Raw genomic sequence first — 20,791 nt, forward strand, 5'->3', positions numbered from 1 at the left:
TGTGCCTGAGATCTCTCAGCAAAATGTTTAATTTGAATCAAATTCAAATGCCTTAATCTCAAAACTGGTTTGCGGTTCACATGTCGCTCATTTGTTCTACAGGGGGGTTATTAGAATACAATGCTTAAAAGCAAGTGTTGCACTAACTTACTGACCAGTCGCCAGTTATCTCAGGTATGTCAACATGCACAGCTCACTGGAGAGCAATACCCTCGGGCCCAATGTGTGGGACTATGACATGGTGCTGGAGAAGATAGGTAACTAACTCGGATGACGTATTTTGATCTGCTGCTTTTAACTGGGTTTTGGCCAAAAAAACAAAAAAACAGGCTATGGCAAGACGCAGTGGCTGCTCCTGCTCGTCAGCGGACTGCTGACCATCACATCCGTTGCAGCCCAACAAGCCATGAGCATCATTGTGATCGCCTCGCAATGCGAGTTTGAAACCACACAGGCCGAGAAGGGCGTGATGATGGCGGCAAGTGTTACAGGTGAGTTGTTATGTGAGTGGGTTGGTATACACGGCGATCACAATGGAAATTCGTGTGGTGTTCACAGGTATCTTCCTATCGACCTACATATGGGGATACATCAGCGATGATATAGGTCGTCGAAGGGTCCTGCTCTATGGTAATTTCGCCAGCAATGCCCTGCAGTTCATTTTGATGTTCGTTACCAGCGTCTGGCTATTTAACATTATAAACCTTCTCGTTGGAATTAGGTGAGTACGAGCGCTAAAACGTAATTTATTGCAAAAATCTTTGGCTCTACCATGCTGGAATGAATTCTCACATTCGATTGTCATATGAATACAGTGTTGGCGCGGTGTCAGCAGCACTCTATGCATATCTGAGTGAATTCAATATACCACGACATCGCGCCGTGGCGATTAACTATTCGACTATGTTTGTTAGTGTTACGGCCATATATGTTCCAGGTATGCATGATTGCTCACGGATATAATAGATTTATTAACTAAATTATTTTAACTTACAGCAACTGCTTGGTTGGTACTCTCATCGAACTGGGCCATCAGCATTGGAGATTTTGTGTTTAGGCCATGGCGTTTGCTGTTGCTAGTTAGTCTGCTGCCAGGATTTATTGGCGGCTTGATATTACTCTATTATCCTGAAAGCCCCAAGCTCCTGCTGTCCCAAGAAAAGAACAACGAAGCCATTGAAGCTGTGGCTTGGATCAGTAAATTTAACAGGGGAAAATCTATACATCAAGTTCTAAACTGCGATGAATTTACCCTAAAGTCCGAGGATCCAGTGGGCGAAAACTTGTTGGCCGAAAGCCAAGGATGTGGTATATTATCCAAAATTTGCAGGGCCACCATACCACTTTTCCACAAGCCACATGGATTTAATTTTATTCTGTGCAACTTGGCATTATTCGGAATGTTTTTCAGGTAATCCTTAATGGCGATAGACTTTAATGAGTCCTTAAAATTATAAATCATTTTTTCATAGTTCAAACGGCATGCAGCTTTGGTTTCCCGAAATTGTTAATCGGTCATCAGGTGCCGAAAATAACTCTTCAACAGTTTGCGAAATTCTCAGCGTACCCGTAGAACAACCCAATGTTACAGAAACTTTGGTAATTATGAACATGTTTTAAAATTGAGTAACCAATCTTAATACTTAATTATCATTTTAGGATTGCACCGATCCTATTAGTAGCAAAACCTATATAGACAACCTCGTTGTAGGCTTCGCATTTCTGATTGGATTTTCGATTCAAGGACTAATACTTAATCCTTTGGGCCGTAAAAACGTACTTTTAGCTGCTCTGGCAGTTGCGACATTAAGTGGAGTCCTTTTGCATTTTATGGAAAGTCCAACAGGAGTCCTTGTTCTCTTCTGCCTCTACATTCTTTTGCCAGGGCTTTCGATTTCAATTATGATTGGCGCCATTGTTGATTTGGTTCCTACACATTTGAGGTATTTGATCCATTTTTTCATTAAAGTTGAAATAATAATTTACTATTTCGATCAGATCCAAGGCAGTTAGTTTCTGCATGTCACTGGGAAGACTTGGGATCATTGCAGCTACGAACTTGATGGGAGTTATGCTGCAGCCTTATTGCAACACCACTTTTGCCATGTTTACGTGCACGCTAATTGGTAAGTAATTCGACCAATGGAAGAATTTTAACTAACTCAATATTTCATTCCAGTGTGCATTGTTATAGTTCATTACCTACCAATTCGGAACTCAGCTTAATGAATTGTTAATTTTTGTATTTGTATATTTTTCTTCTCTAATGTTTTTTATTAAATTTTTACTTCAATATTTAAACGGTTGTTTTTTTAATTTAAATTGGTGACATAACTTCCAGTTCAAAAAGCCGTTACAATACGTGACTATACTCATATATCGATAACAAATTTGAGTTAATGTGTAGGGCACATAACTAGTGGACAAGAATACCTCAACTGAAATACAGGTTCCCACGATAACTTTGATGCAATCGATAACCTGCGCCACATAATATTGATAATATACAATACTTTGCAACTTTTCCGCCGGCAATTTTCCCAGAAAGTCCGGATTATGGCGCCTCCGGCTGCGCGCGCTCGCTACATAGCCAACAAGGCGGACAATCAGATTCTCTCAAAAAAGCCGCCCAAAAGACCGGGCCTAAATGGGAACAACAAGGCCAAGGAAGCCGCACCGGCCGGCAAAAAGAAGGATAAGGATGCTAAAAAGCGGTAAGTATTGGTCTGCGTATACTGATTCCCACTAAACGCGGTTACTTCTCACCCGCAGCAACCAAACTACTAGTGGAGCCCAAGAGAAGGGGCTTCCAAACCCCATAATGCCCAGTGTTCAGACCGCCTTCAAGACCTTCGTAAGTGCCCGGTTGTGCAGCGCCATTTGGGCGTACATAGCCGACTGCGACGAGACGTTCAACTACTGGGAGCCGCTGCACTACATCATCAATGGCCATGGACTCCAGACGTGGGAGTACAGTCCCCAGTTTGGACTCCGATCGTACACCTACCTATTGCTGCAGGGCGTGCCCGGATACTTTTACCAAAAGCTGTTCAATCCCAGTCCCATTCTCATCTTCTACATGGTGCGATGTATGTTGGGTTTCGGTTGTGCAGTAATGGAGCGCTATATGTACAAGTAAGCATGTCATTGGTACTAAATCCTGTTCAAAACTAACTCCACTTTATTTAGGTCCATTTGTCAAGAGTTTGGAATTCACATCGGTCGTCTGTGGCTGATATTCCAGCTCTTCAGTGTGGGCATGTTTGTGTCCAGCACCGCTCTACTGCCATCCTCCTTTTCCATGTACTTTGGCTGTGCTGCCCTGGCCGCCTGGTGGCAACAAAATTACTGTTTTGCCATATTCCTGACAGCAATATCCGCTTTGCTTGGTTGGCCATTTGCTGCGCTTATTGGCATTCCGCTGGTGCTGGAGATGCTTCTAAGGCAGCGGGATTGGAAGACCTTTGTTCAGTGGACACTGATATCGGGCGCCACGGTTGCCATTCCCATGATTGCCATTGATACCAGCTACTTTGGCAAACTGACATTTGCTCCTCTAAATATTGTTTGGTACAATGTGTTCACCAGCCACGGACCAAACATATTTGGCACGGAACCACTCAGTTACTACATTATCAATGGTTTCCTTAACTTTAATATTATTTGGGTAAGCTATTGTATCTATTATTTTTTTAAATTTATGAAAACTTTTTCCCTTATAGCTCCTGGCCCTTCAACTACCCATAATGCTGGTCATGGACTATTTGATTGTGCCAGCCAAATCAAAGTCGACGTTGAATTTCCCCCACTACATATCGCTGGCTCCCCTGTACCTGTGGCTTCTCGTATTCTTTGCCCAACCGCACAAGGAGGAGCGTTTTCTGTTTCCCATATATCCCTTAATCTCGCTTTGTGGAGCCATTACTGTGGATGTGTATCAGCGCATATTCTTCCGCATGAAATCGGTGATATTCAAAATTAAGGCGGGAGTTCATTATTTGGACCACAGCATGTTCATTGCCATCCTGGTAATGGTTACCAGCACATTGTTGGGACTTTCCAGGGTGTTTGCCCTGTATAGGAACTACCATGCTCCGATGGATTTGATGTTGGAACTAAACCAGTTTAAGGCGACACCGCAGTACGACCCGGATGTGATATACAACGTGTGTATTGGCAAAGATTGGCATCGGTATCCGGGCAGCTTCTTCTTTCCCGCCAAAAACTTCAGGCTGCGTTTTCTGAAATCCGAATTCCGAGGCATGCTGCCCGCGTACTATGACGAAGGCCAAAATGCTACTAAAGTAGTGCAACCGTATTTTAACGATCTCAACCAGGAAAATGAGCACATGTACTTTGATTACGACCGTTGCGATTTCCTCGTCGACTTTGATGAAGGCAAGTATACGGCTCTGGAACCCAACTATTCGAAGCGATCCAAAGACTGGTCTGTGATGAAGAGCCTGCCCTTCCTCATTCCGGAGAAGTCGCACAAGGTGTTACGTGCCTTCTATGTGCCATTCCTGACCGACAATCACATTCAGTACGGAGACTTTAATCTGCTCAAGCGAAAGACGAAACGAAATGGCAGGTAAAGGCAGGCCCAGATAGAAGGAGTCTAGAGTCATGCCACAAAAACTCCTATGTATCCTTAGCATATGGGTTGGCTCTCTTATTCTTTTAAACCAAAAAACGCATTAATCTTAAAATAATTCCAAGCAAATATGCTTAAGAAACTATAGCTTCAATTCATATTGAATTTATAGTGATTTCCAAGTATCTTTACACCCCTGAGAGCCTCTATCTGTATTCCAAATAATCTTTCGTACCCAGCATTGAATTTGTAATATCCTTATATCTGTTCTATGTCAGTGAAGCGTTTTTAATTCTAGTTATTTTCGTTTTGTCCATGCCAAAGTTGTGAAGATCACCAGAATCGAAGTAGAACATAAGCGTCAAGAATATAAACAACGAGATTTGTAAGGTAAACTGTTTGCATGGAAGGGGCCAACATGCTTGAATAGTCGAAAACTTTATTGGACGGATCCTCTTACAGTCTGGGAAGCAAAACTTTACAATGGAAATCGCTTGGACTTAGCCTAGATCTGGTGCTGGGTCTGTTTACAATGCTATATTTGGTCTACTCAATGTACATACATGTGTGTGGGGCCTAAACCTAATCCTAAACTGACTTAGCAGCGATATTTACAAGCTCTCCGTGAGTAGCTGGCTCCCCTCCTGCGCTCTAGAAGTAGACCGTCAAGTTGTTCTCGGAAGAACCCATGGCATCGGTGGCGGATATAAGATTGGAGCCCGCATTGGCGGGTGTGGTACTGATGGTGGTGACCCCACCGCTTGCCACTCCCGTGGCAGCCACTTTCCGGTTGTTGTTCTCCGTCTGCAGGGAGTCGTGCTCGATCTCATCCTCCTCGAAGAGCTGGCCATTGGCGGAGGCGCGCGAAACTATGCCTGGCAAGAAGACTTTTAATAGTGAATGTTTCGGGTGAGAATGGGGGAACGGAATGTTGGGAAGGATCAAAGATGCAAATCTTATTAATTTCTTGTTTTTGTACGTTATTAATTTTGAATTTGGATGAACTAAGTTATTGACTGGCACCCTTGGACATGACAATGATTGACTTTCACTTACTGCGCACTGTGGCCGCATAGCTCTCCCGCTGGCGCTCCCGGTCACGCTCCCTCTCTCGTTCCCGCTCCAACAAGGCGGCGGAACTACCGAGGGCCATGCTACTACTGGCTCCACTGGCCACGTGATGCAAGCCATTGTTCATCGGATTGGCCATGGTGATGTTACCGCCGTGCTTCATGTGCAGCACGGAGACTCCGCCACTCGTTACACTGGCTCCGTTGCCGTTGCCATTCCCCGCCAGCTTTTCGTGGGTAACCAGATTGGCAGACGACACGCTGCTGTGCGCCTGACTGTGCACCCGATTCCGACCGAGTCCCAATCCGCTAGATGCACTCTTGCCTTGCTTCTTCGATCGCACTATGTAGCAGCTTAGCGCCACTATGATCATCAGAAAGAGGCCCATTATCATGCCGAACATGCCCAACATGTTGCTGTTCCATCCGGACCGAGCCAGCGTCAGACCCTCCATGGTGACACTGACCGGAACGGAAGTGCTCCTGGGTGGTACGCCCGTGTCCGTGGCGATGGCTATCAGATGGACCGTGGACTCGTTGAGACTCTGTAGCTGCTCCGGCCGCATGTAGATGTTTCCAGTGGAATCAATTTCGAACAGTCCGGCGTGCTGACCACGAAGCGAGAGTTCCAGTTTGTCATTCCTATCCCCATCAGCAGCCTCCACCTTGCCGATGAGCACGCCTTCAAAGGAATCCGCGCGGGATTGCAGGGACTGCTGGAGGTGAGGAATGTTAAAGGTAAGATTAAGAAGTAAGATAACGCTTTTCAAACACTTACGCTTTTGGGCACCATAAACTCGTAGTGGGTTTCCCGGAACCGAGGTTCCCAGTCATTCACGTCAATCACCTCCAGGGTAAGTTCCGCGGTGCTGTTAGTCATGCCATCGGTGGCTAGGACCTGGAACTCGTGCTTGGTCATCTTCTCGTAGTCGAGTGGCTTGGCCAGCACAAGTTCTCCCAGCGATCCTACGCTAAAGAACTGCGAATTCACGGGATCGGGAATGACGTACTTGAGGTGTTTGCCGGGCTTATTGGTGGGCAGTGCTAAAATCCGATTCCCAACTGCCGTATCCTCGCGAATGCGCATTACGAATCGCTTCTGGACAAAGGCCAGAGTGCTCAAATCACTGTGACTCCCAGGTCGCGTCAACTGGACAGTGGTCAAGGCATAACGATCTGGATTGTCAATTTGCGTGGCCTTCACCACCAACGTTGCTCCATTCGCTACATCCGCATATCCGATGGGTGTCAGCAGGCTAATTGCTCCATTGTGTGGATGGATGCGGAAGTACTTGGCATCCTGCGACTGGACTATCGTGTACTGAATGGGCGCACAAATACCCTCGTCCTGATCAACCGCCTTCAGTGGCTCCGGTCGCATGCGAAGCTCTCCTGGCCTACCATCCGCTGGTATCTCAGCGCTGTAGGACTCACGCTGGAACTTTGGGTTCTGATCATCCGCATCCGTGATGACCACCCGCAGCAACGTGTCCGAGTGACGTGGCGGTGTGCCCTGATCCTGAGCCCTCAGCTTCACTGTAAAATTCTGCAGTTGCTCGTAGTCAAGCGCTTTCTTGAGCACCAGCGTACCTTCCAGAGGATTGAGGAACTGCACATACTCCGAGTACGGTCCTGGCAGCACCTGGTACTCCACCGTAGAGAAGGGACCCGGTTGGTCGGCATCCTCGGCACGGGCGCCCTGCAGGATTCTAGTCCCCGGAACGGTCACCTCCGAAAGGGTTAGAGTGTAGGGCGTTCCGATCCACTGGGGGGCATTGTCATTCACATCAGTTACTCGCACGTTCACGGGAATGACGAAGCTCTGTGGAGAAATTGATTGAGGTGGAAATTGAGCAAGGAAGGTATACACTCAAAAAAAAATTCAAAACCATAACTGACTACTAACTCATACAATGCAATTTAGCTATTACTTTGTTATTTTGTATATTACTCGACATTTTAAGGAACTTATACCCCTTTTCTGCCTGTGTAGAACAACCCATTTTCGAGTGTGTGCACTTCAAGACAAACACCTTCTTTTTAGCACACGTATGCTGGTCACTGACCTCGCAGGAGTTCAAAGCCCAACCACGCCGCCGAATGTCCTGCATACATTTGCATGTTTAGCGGACCTCGCTCCCCAAACCAGGACATCCTCGCTACCTTCAACCACCCAGCTAGATTTCTACCCGCAAACGGAAGCCTTAATGGCTAATTTATGGCCACGAAGTTGGGGCTAACCGCAGGCGCCAAAGGGGTTGGCTGCCAGAAGCGTTCCCGTTGTCCTGTAGGACCTGGAAACCAGTGGCGACTAGACCAAAGTCTGCGATCTTGAGATGAACGTTTGAGTGGCAATAGGTTTTTACTATGATGACAAATAATAGCTCCAACGGATATTCCTTAGAAATGAATGCATTGTCAATCTATTTCAGATCTTGATTCCACATTCGATGGCTTCTTCGCGTTTAAATGGACTTGCAGCAGTCGTTGCTGTTGAAGTAGAAACTAGCGCTTTGTTGATTCTAAAATTGAAATGGGCGTTGTGTCTGGCAAGTTTTCAATTGTTTATAGAGTGCCTCGAATAGCCGCAACGCCGGGAACCGTGTTTACCGAAATTTAACAAAGCTTAGCTAGCCCAAGGGAACACGCACTACCTGAAGGAGGTGGAGGTGGGAGTGGAGGAGGAGGCATGGGTTCAAGAAGGTGGCCACTTGCTGTATATAGGTTAATTGGTTGCCCATTGAATTGCACGAACGGGTCCTTCGCAGGTGCGGAATGCGGTTCCGAAGTGGCCGACAGGAAGAGCTCCAAGGAAATGTGCACGATGTGGGTCAACGACCAGGACGACTGATTAATTGCGGCGTTAGCCTGATCGGCAAGTTCTTAGCCACCACTTTCGTTAGTTTAATTCGACATGCTGGCTATATGGTTTCCCATTATGGTAGAACTAACTAATTTCTAGCACCCTAGTTTCTAGGGGTTTTCACTCAAGGAAAGACCATTAGTATATATCAGAGGGATAAAGTTCTTACCGGATCCGTTGAATGCCGTCGTATGCAGATCACATTCACGTAGATGGACGAAGGACCTCTCACGCCCTCCTTGTCCAGTTCCACTGACAGGGCTAGCTCCTTGGTGCCGGGATGAATCTCAACTGGCGCATTCTTTTCCCTCAATGAAAGATTGATGTCGCCTGTTTCCGCATTGGCATCCCCATTGATCCGCAGCTTGCCAATTATGGAGCCCACCGCCAGATCCTCGGTGGCAAGAAAACTTTCCGCGGAACCTCCGCCCTCCAGATAACAACGTGAGTCCAGAATGGCGCCAAAAGTTGCTAGAAAGTAAGGAAAATTGTATATGTTAGTATGTTTTTCATCAACCAGTGTCGCTGACCTAAAAAAGAACACCATGTTCGAGTATCGGACTACAAATTGGACTCTCTCCCTTTCAGGCTTACTTTCGGTCCGTCCTGATAATTGCGAATTAAGAGTAAATTGCAGCGACAGGCAGAGGAAGCCACCACATTGATGGACCGGACGGTCCAGTGTTTGTGTTCCAGTGAGCCACCTGTCCGAATCGCCAGACATGTTTGCTCGTACCTCGGATACGCTCTACTAAGCTTCCGTTTTCTTTCATTTCGAGTGCTGCAATTTTGGGCCCGCGCTGCAAAGGCGAAGACCAACCACCGTGGGTCCCAGTGGATATCCATGTGGGTAACTGGCCACATGGAACAGCTCTCTGGCCGCTTCGCAGCTGATTTGCGTTTCCGGACAAGCTCTGATATCTAATTGTGTTAGTATGCAATGGGTAAACTTTAGATGGTCATGCAAATGGATGCAAACACTTGCGCTCCTCGGATGCAAATTGCTACAAGTTTATTCGGAGAAAACTAGAAGAAAGTCCATTTTCCTAACTACACAACTTGATATCTTAAATGACATATTTATGTGGATGTAATGCTTCCAAGCTACGACCAATTACTTAACTCCCATGGGAGCATGACATAACACCTTATTTTTTGGGCAGTGCAATTATAAACTCTTCAAAGTATCTCCCCTGAAATGTTCCGGTTTATACCTCCAATCCCTTTACCACCTCAAAAACAAGTTCTTATTATGTGCTAACAGTATAATTTCAGTTTGTTTCTTCTTTTAATTTTGTTCTGTTAAACGGTTGTCGGTTTACAAACGTCTTAGAATGACCCTGGCTGGGGGTCGCCCGTCATCTCCGGCGGGATTTAATTTCCATGCGAGATACAGATACATCTGCGATGTGGCGGAGTGAAATCTTCTAGCTGTGTCTTCAAGATCTTCGTTGTAGGTTAATTGTTGTGACATTGGGCAATGCATATGGTAATGAAGATCTGCGCTCGCGGACTTTCTTCGACAGTTAAAAGTGTTTTGAAAATTAGTCTAATTGCTGCGGATTTATTACAAAATTCCAGATGTGTGCTGATAGCTCACGTATGTGTACATGCACTACTTTCTGCAGAAAATGGAAAGTTTTATAATCGTAATCTGAAATCGGGACTACGCACTGGTATCCATCCCGCACTGAAATTACCCAACTATCCTACTAATTAGTAACGAATGCATGTATGCAATCCGCTTTATTTAAAAACCAAGACTAATTAGAGTCATTGGATTCCAAAACTCATCCATAAGCCGCAAATATCTGAAGCGTAAATCCGCGAAGCTTTACCCAAATGGAGTGGAGATTAAATAGCGAACCAAATACCCACCTAAAGATTACATAAGTTCTACTTTTATTTTTATTTTTTGCCAAGTGGGTGAGTGTAAGACAAATGAAAGTGAGTTGGCGGCTGAACAAATTTGGCCAAAACTACGTGAATGTGCATATGGATGTGGCGGAGTTGGAGAAAAGTTTCAACAATCAAAAAGTTCAGAAAACAAATTTTCATTCGGTTTGTTTTGGTTGCTTTTGATAAAACAACAGCATGAAAGCCCAAAAAGAGAAAAAGTGTCCGTTCAGCTTGGTGATTTTCATGAAAACGCCAACGAAACGACAAACTCCTCGGTCTGGGCCACTGACTTTGGCCAAAGGTATACACTATAGTCATATAGGTATAGGGCTTTTATTTTTGGTATTCCGAACGGCAACTTGTGGCTCCTCGCCAGATGCGAGGTTCTGTCTGGTTAAACATCATAAGCATCGACATAAGTATTTCGCAATCAATCTTTGTGGCACAGGTCAAGCTATGCCAGCTATATGGCAAACCCGTTCAGGAAGAACTTGAACTGTGACAGAGCCATTAAGACACACATGTGTTCTATGCCCCAAGTGGAGTAACGATACCACTCGAGTATGACAACGTAATGAACCGAGATTAATGCACTGAATGGAACTCGAAACTGGAGCAACTTCATGACCACAATCGGCCTGCGTATCCATATCCAGAAAAGGTAAAACCCTTTGACAGCTGCCCCCTGGGTCGGGATTGCGATGGGGGGCATGGAGCTTGTGGACTTGGGCATTTGGGGGTGGGCAAAACCCCAGTAAGTCAGGTAAAAACTTTTATCCGTCATAAATCGTTGGACCAGAACGACGTTGACGTCTCCGTTTGTTTTCTTCGCCGCCGACTTTCCTCTTTGGTTTATCGAGACTCGCTAGGAATTTCACTATTTTTCAGTTTTTACTTTTCGAGGGTTACATGCGGTTAATTGCTTTGTTTGTTTTCGATTATCAAAGACGACACTTGGATCCGGAGTTACCAAACATTCCAACATTCCGATTCAATAGCTATAGCTTATAAATACGTTTAAAGGACTCACCTTTATTAAACCAGCAGAGAGCCAAGATCGCATAGTATATCCATTGTTGATTTATCCGCATTTTGTACAACGATATTATATTAGCAATTAGGTTAATTGATAGTTCCTCAGCTTTTCAGAGCCACATAACACTTCCACACAAATCATGAAAATAAGATTTAGCTCAGTCACTTCACTTGATGTTCTTTAGCACTTTCCATACTCCATTTGTAATGCTCTTGTTTAACCGCCAGGTTTTTTTTATTTAAGCAATAACTTTGCGTCTATCTGCGATGTGCCATAAACGAATTGAATTTATGTGCAACTTTTCCTTTGTTTAGCCCTGTAATTGGCAAAATGGCAATTTGAAATGGATAATGCTGGGGGCTTCACGGGGGCAATTGGAGTCTTCTAGATTATTACAAGATTATTAGATAGACAAAACACTCTGGCACAGAAACCAAAGCAACTGGAACATTAGCACTCCCCACCGCCCAACCTTCTAGCAACTGAGTGTTGTTCTTCATCTTTAGCATAAACGCCCTCCTACCCCACCGCCCCTCCTTTGACCCATTGTCTTCTGGTTGTGGGGCAAATGTCGCACACATGTCACCTCCAAGTTGCGCGTTTGGAGTCGGATGACGGGAGTGGGGTCGCTGGCTTGGTTGCCACATTGTTGTCACCAACGGAATTGGCGGCATTCTATTCCGCCAGGAACTTCAAGAATAACACAAGCGAAAAGGGGAGGATTCTTTTCCAAGCCGAAGCAAGGAATACTCTTCCTATGTCACCTTGTAGCTATCCGAACTTTAGCAACCATGAATTCATTATAATATTCTATCTACCCAGACTAATATGTAGATCAAGTTCATCCATATGAAATAGGTATGCAGATCAGTCTGTTATACCCTCATGGACTTAAAGAGTATATAGACAACAGCAGCCACTGAAGACGGTGGCAATGTTTTTGTTGTTGTTTCCTTGGTTCCGGTATTTTTGAGCCAGTGGAAGAATTCGAAACGCCCGTTTACACGGGCCAAAGGAGCTTCCCCCTCCTGGCCAGGATTTATGGCATACCACAGCTGGTGGGCGGGTGTTTTGAGGATGAGGGAGGACAGCGTGGGGAGTGGGAGGCGTGCTGCATCGTTTGATGGCTGAATCCGGTGGTTTGGGGGACAGACAAACATTTGCATACAAATCGCATAGCTGGCCGTTGGCCGATGGCGAAAATGAAAACGCTTTTTTGACCGGAAGCCCGCGGAAGCGCACAAAAAAGTCATTCACCTGTGTAAAAACGGTTACATTTTCCGATATTCGCCTGTGGCGCAAACTGCGAACTTGTTTTCCCCAGGGGTTTTTCATTCGGATAAACTGTTAACTGATTTACGGCATATGGGAGATTTAATTGGGGACAATTTATGGATTCCGGTAATGACTGCAAGTTGGGCTAATAAAATAAGATGAAAAGGAAAGTACTTCATTTAATACAAAAGTAATATGAGGAACTGTAGCTTAGCTAATCACCAACTGAGCTATTCAGTATATTTGACTGCGTTTCCTGTTAGTTTTTTTAAAATGCAAACCCTTTTTCACATGATTTTCATACTTCAAACTGCATATATGCTTCACTGTACTTTATGTTTTGCAAACACGCACTTAATCCTTTCGGGCTTTATCTTCCAGGTGCACTAAATGTTAGTTATTTCATTGTTGTGACCGCGATTGCAACGGACAAAGAACAAAGTTGGCCGAAACGCTTTCAGTTAGTAATCCGCAGCGCTGAACGAGCTCCTCGCCTCGCGATCCAAACACAAACTGATTTTCCTTCCATAATGTAGCCAAAGTCGCGCCCCCTAACAACCGACGGCAATAAAAGAAGCAGCAACAGCCTGTGAAGCCGGTGTGCGCTCACTATCAACATGCATGCACACATGCGACAGTCGGGGTCACAAAAATAGTGATCTCTCACACGCCTTCAGAAGAAACCTCCAGAAGAAAGCTTCAAATCATTTTCATATCGCAGACAATTGTTTAATATGCAAAAATTGAACTTTTTGTTCACTTTTAACTTTTAAAACAGTCGCAAGGAATCTTAAAAAAAAAACCTTTAAATTATTGTATACAAACTGAAACCACAGCCCAGAATTTCAAAAAGAGCCAACTTGTTGGAAATGAAAATATTGCAATTGCAGATAGGGTAGCAGGCTGTCCCAGTCAAGCTCCTATTTTCTGACCGCTGCTGTGGCTAAACGGTGGAAGCCTCTCTTTCGCTTGTGTCGAAAATGTTTCCACATCACTCGTCAAGCGTAAGCGTTTCGGCTGGAAAGCAGCAAGAAGCAGGGGGAAGCGGTGCGGCGGTGGGACAGTGCCATGACAACAACAACAGCTCGCCGCCACTGCGCACGCGCCCCAGCTGGAATTGGAATTGATGAGTGGATTCCAGGGCAGGAATCCTCTCCTGCCTCTCTGCGTTGTGCTCCACTGAGCCGGCTTTGCAACCCCTTTTCTCTGTTTACATTGCATGGAGTAGCCATGGGAACCAAGGCGGCGTCCTAGCCGGCTCCCTTCCAGGCGCTGCTCCACCTTCACCACTCCACTTGTCCACCTATCCGACCATCCACCTTCGTGACTCAGCCCCAGTGACATTGCATTTGCATGTGACTGCCGCTAATTGCTGTAATTCCCGCGCTGGACTTCGACTCCAACTTCCAACTTCGCCGGCACATAATTGCACTCTCCTGCTCCGATGTCCTTTCTCCTCCTGTACAGTTCCGTGCCAGGTTTTCCTTGTTCTTGTGGCTTCCTTTGGCTCACATTCAAACTTCGAGTGGTTTTTTGGGACATGCTTTCCTCGGCGTTTTTGCTTTCCTTCCGACGCTTTTGACTTACTTTATGGCCCGGTCGATTATGCTCGCCTTATCGGGCTTTAAATGGGTCTGTAGTTCTGTAGGGGTGGAATCTCCAATCTCCTAATGCGATTTCTTGATTGAAAATACATTTCCTTTCATGATTTAGCACTACATCTTAAGAATATACCACTGAAAATTTTAAAATTAAACATTAAATCATTGCTTTATTATTGTAGCTACAATAAACAAGAACTTAAGGCTTTAAGGATTCAGAACATAATCTGTTTGGGGATCAATTCTGTAACATAGAAAAAGAAAAGATTTCCTAGTTTAATGACGTGTAACAACATAACTATTTTGGTCTGCTCGATGGACAAGCGTGTTCCTATTAAAAAAAAATCAACCTAAAAATAATCTTAATTAAGAAAATCCTTTAGATGGGCTCCTAGTTTGGTATGACTATTCTCCAGTCTGGTTGAGAAATCTTCATAGGAAAGTCAAAGTTTTGATTGCTATCCTAAGTTAATGACAAAGAGCATTATTTTTGCATCACAAGTACTTGGCATCTTAGCTATCGTATTCTATGGTTTGGCTGCGAATTTCATTCCAACTCAGCTTACAATTAAATGAAATTAACATAATTAACATGGTAAATTGGCTAGGATTACAGTTCGGTGTGCTTGGGCTTGTTGAACAATCTCTCGCACAGTTTGGCCAGGATCTGGGACACCTCCAGTCGGTACTCGTCCGTGCTGTTGGCATACCGATTGCGAACGGTTAACAGGGCATGCCTGAGACCGGAACTTTGTGACCACGTGCTGGTGCACATATCCTCGGTGGTCTCCAATGCGGTGGCAAACTGTTCCACCACCTCCGGTTGATCCAGGAGGAGCAGAAACTCCTTGGTCAGCACAGTGTCCAGCGCCGCGCAGTAGCCCGGCGTTTTCAGCCAGGACTCGAAGTCCAAGAGCACATATTGCGCCATTGTGGATGAGGCTTCGGGATCATCTTTGCTGGCCTCCAGCACTGACCGCTTCTCCAGCACCAGGTCGCTTATGAGGGTCACTACCTTCGCCTTGCTCCGCAGCTCCACATCCGGACTCTGAAGTACCTTGATCAGAGCCTGTGTACCCGAGGTGGAAAGCACTCGCTGCTGGGCTAGCGGAAATTTCCGCAACAGGGCTCCAAAGGCGTGCAACGCGGCGGAGATCTCACCAACATTTCCGGAACTGGTCAGAATCTGAGCCAGATGAGAACCGAAGTTCTTCTCGAACACCTTGATCTGGGCCTTGGGATTGTTGCTCGCCAGCGAGCCCAACACACGCATGGCCGACACCCTCAGGGATGTATTGGTATCATTCACAACAATGGGTAGTAGGACATCATCCAATCCCCCATTATCAACGAACATCAGGGCATTGTCTATCTGATGGAGCAAATACTCCAGATTCTCCAGGCAGTCCAGCTTGGAGCGCATCTCCGACTCCAGCGGCGTCCTGCTGAAGTTCCGGAACTGGTCGATCAACTGGACGATCAGCTCTCCGTCCGTGCGAAAGTTCTTTTGGAACTCTTTGTACGCTTTGCGTAGCTCGGCATAGCTCTTCTTCTGTTCCTTGACCCGCCGTATGGACTCCTCGATAATGTCCGGCTTGTAGTCCAGAGCCAGGGGTTCGTTGTCATCGCGAGCTTCCCGAGCATTCTGATCATCCGGTTGACTCTGGAGCGACGTGCCACGTTCGCTTTCATCCAAGAGCTTGGCTTCCTTGAGCCCCGTTTGAAGGTTGATGCGCACGTGCAGACCCCTGGGAATAGCTTGACCTGGAAATAAAGAGTGCTCACTTAGTACACGTCATCCGAGAGTTAGCCCGGCTTGCCATTTACCTTCCGCAATCGTCTGCCATTCGTCGGTGGCCACGAAATCGCTGGTTTTGTTATCCGTTTCCGTGGCCGCTGCCACTTGCAGGCATCCCAGGATCAGGACACTGCCCAGAAAGACGACTACCTGCTTTCCACTCATACTGCTTCAGCTTGCCTCTCCTCCAGAATTTATGTAGACTCTATTTCACCTGGTTTTAAATAAGTTTCGTGAGAGTTTTTAAATCAAACTTCAGACTTCTGATGTGGATGTGGTTAATAGTGTGCCCGTAGCCAGCTGCATTGATATTACCACATGTGACGATAAGTTCCGTGGGGAACCAGTGATTCGGAACCAGTCGATGGCGGTTACAATTCAATTTCAAATTTGAAAGTATTTGCAAACAATAAATTCGTTATTTGCATTAATATATATTCAAATATAAAATTGTGAACTATATTTATTAGGTTGCGCTGTTGAACACATGTATGCCACTTTTAATATAAAGAAATAAAACAAAAATTAAGTTATGATCTATACTGTTTATTAATAAATATATTGTTGATTTTTTATTGCTCATAGTCCCGAATAATCTCAAAGTGGTTTCAAACATAAATTCATTAACAAATTACTTTTTATAACTAACGAACGTAAATATTAATATTTATAAACCTTAGTTTGTTTTGAAAAACAAGCATTGCTAGAAATTTCCACTTTGAAATTAATATTTGAGAACCAGAAAAAGTTAATGCCATTCAGAACGATCCAAATTAAACCAGAACGCCATCAAAAATTCCCAAACTCATGGTGAATTCCTTAAAATTGAAAAGTAACCGTCATTCATAAGCTTTCCACTTCGTTACAAAGCCGCTAAACTAGTTATAAACTAAACGTATTTACTGAGTTTACATAGAAAAACCAAATCATGTTTACGCCCAGATGAATCAACCAACTCAAAACTGAAATGCCAAAATATTTGCAGGGCAGCCCGACGTAATAAAATAGAAGCGTGTTTGCATATATTACCATATCTCCCATTCCCGGGCGCCCCCGAAAATCGGTTGTAATCTCGATGTCTACGACAGCGTCTAGGAATTGGCTGCGCAAACACATCAAAGTGGACAAAAGTGAAATATGTGGACTCACCTGGCGCCAATTGGATGGGTAAATAAACAGAATGCCGGTTTCATGCCGATCGCACACCAAATATACATATGTATATATGTAGTATATGCTAATTGCCGATGACGAACGCCAGGAGTCTTTAACTAGAATTTGCCAAATTAAATTCACTCGGCCCGTTCCGAACGTCGCCTGTCCAATAGTTTGAAAGTGAAGCCACCTCGCCGGGCAACTTTTATCCGTCGATCCATCCATTATCGATGCCGTTGGAACCTGTTTGCTGTCGTCCAAAATGCCCGACGATGTCTAATTGGTTTATGGTCGGAATTGAGTTGTGTTGGCCACAAAAAGATTTATCTTCGTATGGCCAAAACGGAAATTTCATAGTTGGGAGCCTTGGGATGCATTCTCCCTTCTGGCCAGAATGCAAATATATGATTTAAAAAAATATGTTTGAAATACTTTAGTAGTGAGTATCGAGGATCCTTAACCTATTCATTATCATTCCCTTGCAGACTGCCTGTCCATTTAGCACACTTAGGAATTCCCCCAGTGGTTGGTTCCCAATTCCAAGTGCTGATCTCAAAGCAAATATGGGATGAATAATATACATAAGCCAATAAGTACGAATTGTTATTTGCACTTCATTAAAAGTGCGAACAAAGCGCGGATTCCATTTCACGGAGTTTGGATCTATAAAAAGTACACAAGATGCCGAAATATAGTGCAAATTATATACTATAATGCATTGCAGGAGAAGTGGAAATATATTAAAAACTGACTGGATTGAGCACTAAAAGTGATGGAATCACTTTTGATTTTTCGCTGCCTTTTCTGCGCGCTGCCATTGTTATTGTTTATTGTTATTTGTTGCAGCACAGCAGGCACATGCTAATAATATTAATTAATAATAATGCTGCTGCCAATTCTGGCTAGTGCTAGCTGCGATAAAGATAAAGACTGTGATAATGATATTAATAATGATCGCGATGTCTATGATGATGAGGAGAATCCATAACACGAAGCAAAAGAGATATACACATACGAATAAATACAAAAATAAAAATAAAATAGCCAGCAATCAGGCAGACAACAACAGCTACGACAACAACAAGGGCCAAGACGCGACAAGTCAGGAATGAATAAACTATGAAGTGTACTGGTTGTTGTTGGCCACATTTGTAGCCGCTCCATCGTTCTGGCCGATCAGAAATTTTATAAATGCCGCCGTCTGTCCAGAGCCGATTTACAGTTTGCCATTGAACCTGGTCGGGCATTCGCCAAATCGTCGAGCGGTTGAATTTCGTGGCGATTGAATTTCGTACCCAACTAGATCCATATCCAGAATGATGCTGCTCCAGCTGGGCTGCGTGGCCCTCTTCTGCTGCCTGGCCAGCGGTGCCTCCAACTTCCGTGAGTCCTTTGGCCAACAATCCCAGTGCTTCAGGCTAATCGCCGGCTTATCCTTGCAGCTCCCGAACTGCCGCGCTGCCACATGGGCGACACCAGCTGCATCATCAACGTGTCGCACATGCTGATCCGACAGCACGCGAGGACCGGCTATCCGTCCGCTGGATTCCCCCAGGTGGAGCCCTTCCTGATCAAGCGCTTCGACATCTCCGACGGACGCACTGGCTCCCTCAATCTCAAGCTCAACTTCAAGGACGTGAATGTGGAGGGCCTGTCCAGCGTGAAGTTCGATAGAGCTGTGTAAGTCTCAAGTGAAATGAAAAGTGATTCCCTTCTTAAGCATAAGTGAAGAAGTTGCTACCACACGTTTGTTAATTAGTGTAGTTAGTAGTTAACAGAATAAGATATATTAAGTTGATTACACTTATCCATCACACGCATATTTTCCAGTGGCTTTGGCGCCGATCCTGCAACCAGCAAGTTTGAGATGTACGGATCCTTTCCCAAGATCGTGCTGAAAGGCAAGTACGTGGCGGATGGACGCATCCTGATCCTGCCGATTCGCGGCGATGGCGATGCCGAGATCGTGCTGCACAATCCCAAGTTCTCGGTGAAATTCAAGCCGGGCACACAGCAGCGCAATGGACGCACCTATTTGAGCGTGGATAAGCTCAAGGTGCTGGTGGAGCCACAAAAGTGGGTGCAGTTCGGATTTTAGCTGACTCATTACTAACGAATTTGTGTTCCCACAGGATGAACATTCGGCTGGAGAACCTCTTCAATGGCGACCAGGCATTGGGCACCAATCTGAATCAGTTCCTCAACGACAACTGGACGGAGGTGTGGAACGAGCTGCATCCCTCCATTCACGTGGCCATCGCCGAGATCATGAAGAGCGTCCTCTCGCAGCTCTTCAAGCGGTTCGCCTACGAGGATCTGTTCCTCGAGAACTGAGCACTAGTCGTCCTAGTCGCCATCAGGCGCTCTGGGGCTTTAGGCTTTAGACTGTAGGCTAAGTGTACGAGTATTTCCTCACCTATCCAAGCTATTCTCACACACATGGGGCGTTGCATTCCGGCCATTGACACATCATCATCGTATCTGCTAAGCTAAGCTTTAACTTGTAGAATAAACAAAAACATTCGAAAAAAACTGGTTCTGCTTCTGCGGGGGGCCATTGTTAGCTAAAGCGTGGATCTCACTATTTCCGCACAAGTGTCGCATACACTTTTTTTTTCCATTTTTTGGCCAGCAATCAACAGGCAGCTCACGTGATTGAACGATTGATTTGGAATTTGCATGACAAAGGCATTATTGCTAAAGTGACTATACTTGTGGATAGAAGTGTAGTTATAAAGACGCTAAAAGTATTAAAACATCCAAGCGTTGGGACATATTCAGATACAGACCTTTTATATTATGAGCAAATACTTTGTGGTAAGATAGATCCTATATCCTATGCAACTAATTTACCCCAAAGTGCACTAAGCTTAGTATATATGATCTATTTGGCTTACAATCAACAACTAATTAAAAGGGAGTGCTATTAATCTGAACACAACTGTGCGAACTCATTGCCGTTTCACTGGCCAAGATCAAGGGTAGCCAACGGTATAGCTGCCATCCCGATCCCAGGCCATCGGACACCCAGTTGGCCTTGGGTCAGTGAAAATCTTCCACGAGCGAGCAATCAACTGCAGCGATTCCGAGCGAAACAAGTTGCTTTTGTTCTCCACGGGGGCTGGACTTTAAAGCGGGACACTTGGTCATTAAGTGAACCCAAAGTCTAGGACCTGTTCCGAGCTACTCCACCACCGCTACTCCTCCACAGCCCTTCACTTCGATTCCGAAGAACTAAAGCTAACTAAAGAACTGGTGGTCACGATGACTGCGTTGTTTTCGCATCTTAATTCGGCTATATTTGGAACTGGCCCTTTTGTAAGTTGCACACTTGCCAGTTAACTTTGTTAAGGGAGAACTTAATACCACGACATTTAATTGGACATAATCTGTCTGATACTTCAATACATTTGGCGGTAACTGATTGATGAAGATTTAAAGTAAATAAGAAGATTTGCTAGATGGTCTACTTGCTGAGCTAACTGAGGTGATAGCCTTAG

The 20,791-nt window shown here is 45.1% G+C and overlaps 5 protein-coding genes across 10 annotated transcripts; 3 read left to right on the forward strand and 2 right to left on the reverse strand.

Moving 5' to 3' along the window:
• The first annotated feature begins 117 nt into the window (after window positions 1–117).
• LOC6729560 (synaptic vesicle glycoprotein 2C) lies at window positions 118–2,301 on the forward strand. Its single transcript, XM_016177515.3, has 9 exons — window positions 118–257; window positions 330–491; window positions 559–721; window positions 816–937; window positions 997–1,411; window positions 1,473–1,599; window positions 1,660–1,943; window positions 1,999–2,126; window positions 2,180–2,301. The coding sequence occupies exons 1-9, from the start codon at window positions 185–187 to the stop codon at window positions 2,224–2,226; spliced, it is 1,521 nt and encodes a 506-aa protein (XP_016036228.1). The 5' UTR covers window positions 118–184; the 3' UTR covers window positions 2,227–2,301.
• Window positions 2,302–2,436: 135 nt separating this feature from the next.
• Window positions 2,437–4,983, forward strand: LOC6729561 (alpha-1,2-mannosyltransferase ALG9). The gene is made up of 4 exons (XM_002104833.4): window positions 2,437–2,714; window positions 2,773–3,135; window positions 3,190–3,667; window positions 3,723–4,983. The coding sequence occupies exons 1-4, from the start codon at window positions 2,557–2,559 to the stop codon at window positions 4,593–4,595; spliced, it is 1,872 nt and encodes a 623-aa protein (XP_002104869.1). The 5' UTR covers window positions 2,437–2,556; the 3' UTR covers window positions 4,596–4,983.
• Window positions 4,984–5,016: 33 nt separating this feature from the next.
• Window positions 5,017–13,319, reverse strand: LOC6729562 (protocadherin gamma-B4). Of its 6 annotated transcripts, none has more exons than XM_044923199.1 (6): window positions 13,092–13,319; window positions 11,457–11,778; window positions 8,697–8,998; window positions 6,443–7,486; window positions 5,651–6,380; window positions 5,017–5,481 (listed from the first exon to the last, which is right to left on the reverse strand). In XM_044923199.1, the coding sequence occupies exons 2-6, from the start codon at window positions 11,515–11,517 to the stop codon at window positions 5,246–5,248; spliced, it is 2,373 nt and encodes a 790-aa protein (XP_044779134.1). In that variant the 5' UTR covers window positions 11,518–11,778; window positions 13,092–13,319; the 3' UTR covers window positions 5,017–5,245. The 6 variants fall into 6 exon arrangements, with proteins under 6 accessions (XP_044779134.1, XP_044779135.1, XP_044779136.1 ...); XM_044923200.1 differs by having other exon boundaries at window positions 13,070–13,319; XM_044923201.1 differs by having other exon boundaries at window positions 5,651–6,377; window positions 13,042–13,319.
• Window positions 13,320–14,480: 1,161 nt separating this feature from the next.
• Window positions 14,481–16,451, reverse strand: LOC6729564 (nucleotide exchange factor Sil1). The gene is made up of 2 exons (XM_002104836.4): window positions 16,166–16,451; window positions 14,481–16,102 (listed from the first exon to the last, which is right to left on the reverse strand). Exons 1-2 carry the CDS (start codon window positions 16,299–16,301, stop codon window positions 14,949–14,951), a joined length of 1,290 nt encoding a protein of 429 aa, XP_002104872.1. The 5' UTR covers window positions 16,302–16,451; the 3' UTR covers window positions 14,481–14,948.
• A 2,026-nt stretch (window positions 16,452–18,477) lies between these two features.
• On the forward strand, window positions 18,478–19,823 carry LOC6729565 (protein takeout). The gene is made up of 4 exons (XM_002104837.4): window positions 18,478–18,674; window positions 18,734–18,971; window positions 19,122–19,367; window positions 19,424–19,823. Exons 1-4 carry the CDS (start codon window positions 18,608–18,610, stop codon window positions 19,623–19,625), a joined length of 753 nt encoding a protein of 250 aa, XP_002104873.1. The 5' UTR covers window positions 18,478–18,607; the 3' UTR covers window positions 19,626–19,823.
• The last annotated feature ends 968 nt before the right edge of the window (window positions 19,824–20,791 follow it).

The sequence above is a fragment of the Drosophila simulans genome, chromosome 3R, assembly GCF_016746395.2.
Source record: "Drosophila simulans strain w501 chromosome 3R, Prin_Dsim_3.1, whole genome shotgun sequence".
NCBI lineage: Eukaryota > Metazoa > Arthropoda > Insecta > Diptera > Drosophilidae > Drosophila > Drosophila simulans.

Excerpts from the sequence above, each read along its gene's own strand:
- LOC6729565 (XM_002104837.4), top strand. The coding sequence starts at position 18,608 with ATGATGCTGCTCCAGCTGGGCTGCGTGGCCCTCTTCTGCTGCCTGGCC. Across the intron at positions 18,675-18,733 it reads CAGCGGTGCCTCCAACTTCC|CTCCCGAACTGCCGCGCTGC; the intron begins GTGAGTCCTTTG and ends TTATCCTTGCAG. Across the intron at positions 18,972-19,121 it reads GTGAAGTTCGATAGAGCTGT|TGGCTTTGGCGCCGATCCTG; the intron begins GTAAGTCTCAAG and ends CATATTTTCCAG.
- LOC6729560 (XM_016177515.3), top strand. The coding sequence starts at position 185 with ATGCACAGCTCACTGGAGAGCAATACCCTCGGGCCCAATGTGTGGGAC. Across the intron at positions 258-329 it reads CATGGTGCTGGAGAAGATAG|GCTATGGCAAGACGCAGTGG; the intron begins GTAACTAACTCG and ends ACAAAAAAACAG. Across the intron at positions 722-815 it reads AACCTTCTCGTTGGAATTAG|TGTTGGCGCGGTGTCAGCAG; the intron begins GTGAGTACGAGC and ends ATATGAATACAG.
- LOC6729562 (XM_044923199.1), bottom strand. The coding sequence starts at position 11,517 with ATGCGGATAAATCAACAATGGATATACTATGCGATCTTGGCTCTCTGC. Across the intron at positions 8,999-11,456 it reads TCTCTGCTGGTTTAATAAAG|CAACTTTTGGCGCCATTCTG; the intron begins GTGAGTCCTTTA and ends CTTACTTTCTAG. Across the intron at positions 6,381-6,442 it reads AGTTTATGGTGCCCAAAAGC|CAGTCCCTGCAATCCCGCGC; the intron begins GTAAGTGTTTGA and ends CCTCACCTCCAG.
- LOC6729561 (XM_002104833.4), top strand. The coding sequence starts at position 2,557 with ATGGCGCCTCCGGCTGCGCGCGCTCGCTACATAGCCAACAAGGCGGAC. Across the intron at positions 3,136-3,189 it reads ATGGAGCGCTATATGTACAA|GTCCATTTGTCAAGAGTTTG; the intron begins GTAAGCATGTCA and ends CACTTTATTTAG. Across the intron at positions 3,668-3,722 it reads TTAACTTTAATATTATTTGG|CTCCTGGCCCTTCAACTACC; the intron begins GTAAGCTATTGT and ends TTTCCCTTATAG.
- LOC6729564 (XM_002104836.4), bottom strand. The coding sequence starts at position 16,301 with ATGAGTGGAAAGCAGGTAGTCGTCTTTCTGGGCAGTGTCCTGATCCTG. Across the intron at positions 16,103-16,165 it reads ATGGCAGACGATTGCGGAAG|GTCAAGCTATTCCCAGGGGT; the intron begins GTAAATGGCAAG and ends CTTTATTTCCAG.